Genomic DNA, 7,992 nt, shown 5'->3' with positions numbered 1-7,992 from the left:
AATAGCGACAAACACTGAGCATTCAAGAAATTTATTCTTGAATGCTTGTTGGGAACGACGCATAAAAGTCGCGTGATCGTAAATGACGTAATTAGGACGTCATCATGACGTCACACAACATGTTACATAATGATGTTATCATGTGACACCGTCGATTGGTCAAATGTGGCCCGATACGGAGGCTTTGCAACACCACGTAACTGCAGAAAGGTTTAGTGCGGTGGAAGAATCAATACAATCGAATGAAAAGAAAAAGAAGATGACGGCCTTTGCCTTCGAATCATCATACGTGAATGCATGTCACCATGTAACTTTTTACTTCGTCCTATCAACCTATAACTGACTATTACAATGTTCGTTTCCTCTCAAATGCTAAGCAATTTCTTTTGAATAATAACCAACGAATCTTTGAGCACATCATTACGCCTTCTAGTTCATTCGGAAGGGACTGTTTACTATATTCTATTGGCTGATAAAATTACCAGCTTCTTTCAGCCTTTTTAATTATTTCACTACGATTACGGATGCTTCGCATTTAAGCGAAGGTACTGGCCCTTATCTTTCTTACCCACTTCAAATGTTTGCTTTGTTTGAAATAACTAAGATTCTGTGATCTCACAGCGCTAATTCCTCAAATAGCGCCATGGAAATACCTTTATTACTTCTCCCATCAAACTCACGGCGATTGCTCAGGCACTTGCGTAAACGAGGCGCCCGCTCAAAAAACGCGGAATTTTTGCGTATTTCAAATTTTCTCTGAACTGCTTCCGCTTTAGATAACTTTCATCTGTCCCACTAATAGCTTTTCTGTATTCGTCCAAGCAATGATTCGCTCTCACTAAGGACGGACAGTGGTGCTCAATATTAGCTGCAACTCGCTAACCACAATTGAAGGGGCCCAAAGCCCATACTTTAACACAGGCAGACGTGAAATTTGTTTTGGAAATAACAGTAGTCTAAACAGTGTTTACATCACTCATTCTTTTCTATGTCGGCGCCATCGCATAGTGTTGGCGCCGCTTTGACCATGGGCAGCATGTTGCAGCTCATATTGGGCGCGACTGTACATCACTTTATCTAGATGACGATGCTCTGCAGCGCAACACGAGTTTTTATGTAACAAATCACCCAAACCACTTGATAAAATTTCCCTGGAAGCCGAAACTTTCTGTCTACCACAAACGCTGTTACGGTGTGCTTACTGATGCCACGCTATTTTTTCACGCCTCTGATCTTCAGGGATGGAACGACGTCAGTTTTCACGGGTCCCGGCAGATACCGACTCCGAATATAGACGCCCTGGCCGCTAGTGGCGTCGTTCTACAGCGCCACTACGCGACGCCTGTGTGTACGCCATCCCGGGCAGCTTTCGTCACAGCGCGCTACCCTACACGCGTTGGTAAGGAAATGTTCATAGTTATGGCGGTTGCCATGCTTCCCTGGCAGAAGTCCTCGAAAGAGCAAACAGTTATGCCACTTGAGAAATACGCAGCTCGGACAAGTTTCTATCGCGGGTTCATTTTATGTGAATCACTGTTGGCGTCCAGTAAAATTTACGTTCTAATTACTACACAGCAGTTAAACACAGCAATTAATGTCCTGTATGCTTCCTTGGCCTAATTGCCTGTTGGATTCATTTACGAGTGTATCAAGTTAGATTCTGTTTTCCATGCAAAACATTCATTTTAATTTGAATATTTCGCGTAATACGTCTATATGGCGTGATATCTAGGCGCTTGGGATTGATAGGTGCTATGAGAGTTTCGTGAACCACAATTATATATATTTAGCAGAATAAATAAATGAGAACAGATTTGCCAAGTGCATTCATGACCATAAACAAAATATTTCCTTTACATTCCAAGAGGACAATCGATCGCATAAAATTTCTTGATATTAAAATGATTGGTAACTTGAATATAACTGATTTGCCGTATCTTCGTCCTGTCACAGCTCGAAAAACAAGACACACTAGACATTCATTCATTGCAACAGATTTTGCAAAAACTAAGGCATTTCAAAATAGTTTGGTCCCCAGAATTTTAGCAGACTGGAATAGACTTCCAGATTCAGTAACCATGTCGCCAAATTTCGTTCAGTCTCTGAAAGAGCATATTTTCGGTTAGATTTGATGTTTCTTTGCTGCTGATGTTGTGTTTCATTTTGCTATATGAGTGCTCTAAATGATTATGCAAATATTGTCTTTTGCTGTTGTTATTGTTGTTGTTCAACCTCTATTGCATAGTCTAATACCGTACCGCTATTGATTAGATCTGCACCGTTGCGTGTGTTAAGCTATCCATGCATTTATTTATGTGTACTGCCCCTCTTGCTTGGGACAAGTTGGCCTACAGTATATTCAAATATATAAGTAAATAAATTTCAGACAAACCTTTGCCTTGCAACGCCCTCTTCTGGGGCTCTGTATGTCTAATGATAGCTCAAGCAAAGCACTACCACGTCCGCTACATAGAAAAAAATTTGCCAAGCTTGCACTGTGTTGCGCAAGACATGAAAGAGCAAAATGGACGATCTGCTCCTCCTTTTCTTTCTTTCTTTCCTTCTTTCTTTCTTTCTTCCTTTCTCTATCTTCCTCTGTACTTGTTGTCAGGGTTATTACAGGCCACGCCGTAACGATGAGCAGTGGGATCTGCCCAAATCCCGTGGAACATACCGGTTGTTGTGGTTGGCGAGTAAATGGCGAACAGCTGGAGCTGGTCGCCGCTTTCGCAGCGCGGGTTGCCGCCTCTTTCAATAGTGGGTGCCACGCTGTGTGCAGCGTGGTGCAGCGTTGAGGTAGCGTATGCTAGCCAAAGCACGATATTTTTGTCACGCAGTTACACGAAACAATGATTTCCATATAGACCAGTGGACAGTGTAGTGCGATAAAGTTTAGTGGGGCGTGGCCATGCATAGATTGTGGCTTGTATCATCTCCAATCAATATATTTGCCGGACGCCATTACACGCTTACATCTACTCTCGATTAGAAAAGAGCGAGCCATTTTTCTCGCTATTCCATCTCGTTGTCGCGCCGCAGGTGTCGGGTACATGCCGTTACACCCTGGTGCAGCGGCCGCTCTTCCTCTAGATTTTGAGGTACTCCCTCAGTGGCTCAAGAGGCAAGGATACAGCACGCACATGGTGGGAAAGGTAAGAGAAAGAGGCCGCACCTGCCAAGCAACAAGAAAGGTGCTGAAACACAGGAAATTGTTTTGTGCAAACCATTGCAATGATTGCTTTTATTTCATTCTCCTAAGTCAAGAAGATATGTAGTGTTACTGTAATCGAAAAGAATTATTAGGTGAAGAGATGATTTTAAGATGTTTGCAGCGATGACGCCCAGAGAGCAGAAATATGACGCCCTTATTTCTCCCATTAACTCGGTCGTGCCCAGATAACACATGATTGGGTTATGAGAGAGGTATTTGCTCTGCGATGAACATTTACCAGGTTAGTGATGAAAACGAGGATGATATCTAACATGCACTCCTGCCACCATAGGTACCACCCGTTTCATGGCCGATCCCCCACGGTGGGTTGCGCCAAGTAGCTGAGGATGACCAACCAACCAACAACCAGCCAACCAGCCAACCAATTACTGTGCTACAGTCTGCGTAACTCGCCGCCTTGTAGCAAGGGTCTTTGTGGGGCTTTTTTTTTTCTAAAACAGCGAAATCCAGGGAGCGTAAAGCGCGCCTAAGTATCTTTCACTTTTAAAACAATTTTAATCAAAGTGGGGCAATTCCTCATTTTAGCATGAACTCAAGAACGCAAGTTTCGAATAAAAATTGAGCCAAATCCTGCATCTGTTTGATTCAAACTGAGCCAGATCTATTAAACCAGCGCGGCGGTGTCGGCTCCGCACAAATGTACGTTAGGCGTGCGGTGTTTTGGCAGGCGACCAAAACGACCATTCTGCTGTACGCACAGATATGCTCACACTGGTTACAGGCCGACCATACCTTGCGCTGCTGAGAAGTATCTTTGCTGATCGTTTTTTATACCCGTCCAAAACTGCATTTCTTCAAAATCAGGCTCTTTGTGGTATGTTGCGCAGTGGCACTTGGGATACAAAAGCCTCGAGTACACACCTACGTGGAGAGGCTTCGATTCCTTCTTCGGCTACTACAACGGCGAAGAATTCTATTTCAATCACACAACCGTCCATGTGAGTATCTCTTGTATCTGGATTATACTAAGGCTAAGTCGACAGTTCGTTAGCGCTAGAGCAAAAAGAGCAAAAGTTCAGGGCCGCGCAGAGTCCAATGGAACGTAAAATGATTGGAATAACCTTAAAGGAGTGGTGACACAAAAATTCGGACACAATTTGATTGTTGAATCACGCTAATGGGGGCATATTGGTGCCATCTATACAATATGAGCCACAAATACATCCTAAAAAGTATTTTAATTGATTTTTGAAGGTCGTGAAAGTGCCGAGTCGGAAATAGAAGCAAAAGACGATGAGGTCATCGAGGGGGTACCACGCACGTCACGAGTTCTGGCCGGGTTACTGGAGGTGTGTACGAGACGGACATAGGGTGCCTTGATGCCGGGGCGCGCGCATCGAGGCACTCTAGACGGACATGACTTTAGACGGACAACGCTGGTAGCGACGCCTGATGATGGGTAGCCTAACCAGAGACGTACAATATAACATCGCAGCGACTTACCCGCTTACTGATTCTGTGTAAAGCATTAGCAATGAGATAATTAGCAACTCACAGTATTCTCATTGCCTTTTTTTCTCGACAAGAGCAGCAACGCGACGGAAAAAATAGAAAAAAAAATATATTATAGTTGTACAAAACGCCACAAGATGTCGCTACGGGCTCCGAAGTTGCTGCTACTGCTGCAGCCGTCAATAGCTCCGGTAACAAGGTACCCGCAAACGTTAGGAAGTCTACAGACGAACTAAAGCTCTCTGCTGCCGGGATCGTATTGCGTAGTGGACAGAGAACTGCTTCAGCCCTCCGACGTGCGCACGTGGGATTGGTATGCGTTGAGAACGCGGCGTTGCCCGATATAAATACGAGTAAGTAAAGCGTACATTTCGTCACTTGCATGTTACGCAAAAACACTGTTACAGAGCGCCAATGTTGTGATTTCACTGCTTCCTTCGTCACTTCTCATCCGGCTACTTTACGAATGGTCGGAGCGACAATATTTCAGCACGTCTAATGATGCGGCTACTACAAGCCTGGCGGAAAACGTCGCCTCAGTTGGAAGACGACGACAAGAACAAAATCGCAGCCACCGGCGAGGTTCGCAAAGTGAATCGAGGTTTTCTTGCTGATTTTTACACTCCTCCCAGCTCTTTCGTTCATCGCCGCACTAGATAAGCAGCGTAGTTTGACGATCGAGGAAACAAGCACTCGCAACGCTCAACACCTGCTCAACGCAGCAGACGAAACAGCAGCGCTGACAACATGCAGAAGCTGGCCAGTGAAGTCACTGGTTCTTGCGGTCTTGTTTAACAAGTAGTGCGACTACGTCACTGGGCCACCGAGTGCTCTTGGAAATCGAAACTGCCTCCGGTCGTAACATACGAGCATATAATTAAACATTCACCTCGCGCTGGGGCAAATGAGTTTCGTTGCCGCTATTATCGAGTCAGTAAACATTGATTAAGAGCAAAAAACAGAGGTTCACAAATTTTCTGTCACCACTCCTTTAAGAAACCGGATCTCTGCAGAATGGGTCAGGGAACAAACAGGCCGGCAAAGAGCTTAGTTGACATAACGAACCTTGGCTATAGCCACGGAATGCATAGAACAGAAAACTGGTGGACAGTAAGAGCAACAGAATGGTTATCAAAGGATGGGAAACGCGGTCGAGGAAAGGCAGATACTTAGATAGAGTGACGAAATTAAGAATTTCGCGGAGATAAAATGGAATCACCTCGCACAGGATAGATAGTACAGTGGACTAAAACTGGCTGAGAATGATGTTGAAGTCGACAATTACGCCACTGCCTTCAAAACGTTGCTTTTACGCGTTTAGCCTACACTCCAGCAAGCTGAGGGGGAATTGAAGAAGGTAACCGTAGGCGTTTGTCGTTATCAGGAGTTGTAGCAGCGGAGTCGACAGATAACGTTGCCGGCCTGCCGCACAGCCGTGAAAATACGTCATCCGTGAATCTGATGTATGGCACACGGTTATTCAAATATTTCAGCATGCCTCTTTGCAAAAGACTGCATTTCACCACACCATTTCAAGACAGTGCGTGCAGTAGCAATGAGACTGGCGCTAGAAGTGTGCTGTTTTTGATGCCTGTGATAAAAAGGACGGGAGTGTTTCGTCCCGTCATAATTGACACCTTCATAAGGGACAGCCTGTATTATTATGATGAAAGGGTCCTGTGTTTAACGGGCTCTTACTATTGCTCAATATTCCCTCCTCAAGGCGTTTGCTATGTTCACAGAAGTTACATGGTTATTGTCGCCCGTAATTGGAAACAAATAATTGAAAGCAGTGGGATATGTTTTATACATGTAACGTCCTAAAGCCGATCATTCATACATTTCTGAATCACAAGTGCCAACGCAATTTTTGGAGAGCGGCGTAAACAGTTTTCGAAAAGCTACGATTTCGTTGCTTAGCGCAGCGCTCCCGATTTGGGCATTTCGCGTGTGAACGAGATTCGTCCATAATATGCGTAAGGGCAGGCTTTCGAAATAAATTAAAAAAACTGCACAAACTGTCGCATTTCTCGCCCAAAATTTGGTTGTGGTATACGATCTTCTAAACTCAACTCTTCATCACCGCGAAAAACATTTCCGGCGCTAGAGTTTTCATGTCAGAACCCTCCCCCCCCCTGCCCCACTACTTCAGGAAATTATTTGAACACCTCTGTGTTGGTTAGCAGATGGGACGACGGGGACGAAAAAAAATACATTACGTTAAACATGTTCCATCAAAATGTGGCTTTGTCAAGATTTGTTGTTGTTTCACCATAGAAAAACATTCCTTGATATCACCATTGTTTTTCCGACTGCGAGCGCTTCAATGGGCGGTGCGGGAAACTAAAATTCGTCTGTGTTTGTTTCAAATAAAAGCTTTCAACCCGAAGAACAGGGCGACTAGAGTTCGCCATGTCGTCGAGGCAAATCACACGTTCTCGGACTTGTCGTCGCGTAGTCAAACTCACTAGTGGGGAGTTAATTATTTGTAAATACGTCTCTCCTTTTGGGCGAAACATTACTTTGAACGTTTCCTGGTTTTTTTTTTACTTATTCGTAGTATTATTAGTAGTAACACAATGGAAGACAAACTAAACCCTGTAAACTGCGTCACGAGTGCGAACGATAACTTTCTGAACATTACCGACGTCATCCCAAGGCTGGGGAAATAGGCCTAGAAGTAAATGTGAATTGAGCGCCGTTTTCATTGATGACCATTTGTTTGCCCACACAAAATGTTGGCAAGTTCCCGGTTATTTCACAGATGAGGCTGCGCATTTTTTCCACACATCTGCCTGGAAGGCTAGTTCGCAAATCTGCTGTCGCATACTTTGCAGGATGGACATTGCGGCCTGGATCTCTGGCGCAACGTAGGGACACACAGCGCAAGCTGTCACCGACCTTAACGGCACATACTCTACGCACGCATTCACACAGGAGGCTAAGCGCATCATTGCCGATCCATGACAGTGAAAAGGTAAGCGCCAGCTGCGTCTAACTTTTCGTATAAGCCGTGCCTAAAAAGAAAGACGCAAAGGACTGTGTGTGACAGCATGTCTACTGCAATAATGGCTGAAATTGAATATACCGCTCCCTAACATTGTGAGCTATAACCTGTGTACCAAATATTGACAAACTGATTGCCCATGATTGCCTAATGTTTCTCTAAATCGAGCTAGATGTTCGATATGACTAAGTCACTGCGTCTACTACCTAATGAACAGCCACCTCTTCCGAGTATTCAGAAAGTATTTGTGCAGGGGGCTGTTTATCAAGCACGGCACCAATATTAAGAAAATGTAAACTAT

At 44.5% G+C, this 7,992-nt stretch overlaps 1 protein-coding gene across 1 annotated transcript; it reads left to right on the top strand.

The window, feature by feature from the left end:
* Positions 1-1,240: 1,240 nt before the first annotated feature.
* LOC125756337 (arylsulfatase J-like) lies at positions 1,241-7,646 on the top strand. Its single transcript, XM_049410900.1, has 4 exons — positions 1,241-1,399; positions 3,040-3,152; positions 4,060-4,170; positions 7,522-7,646. Exons 2-4 carry the CDS (start codon positions 3,051-3,053, stop codon positions 7,588-7,590), a joined length of 282 nt encoding a protein of 93 aa, XP_049266857.1. The 5' UTR covers positions 1,241-1,399; positions 3,040-3,050; the 3' UTR covers positions 7,591-7,646.
* The last annotated feature ends 346 nt before the right edge of the window (positions 7,647-7,992 follow it).

This window comes from Rhipicephalus sanguineus, chromosome 11, assembly GCF_013339695.2.
Source record: "Rhipicephalus sanguineus isolate Rsan-2018 chromosome 11, BIME_Rsan_1.4, whole genome shotgun sequence".
In the NCBI taxonomy this organism is placed as follows: domain Eukaryota; kingdom Metazoa; phylum Arthropoda; class Arachnida; order Ixodida; family Ixodidae; genus Rhipicephalus; species Rhipicephalus sanguineus.
This window is presented reverse-complemented; position numbering and strand designations above follow the sequence as displayed.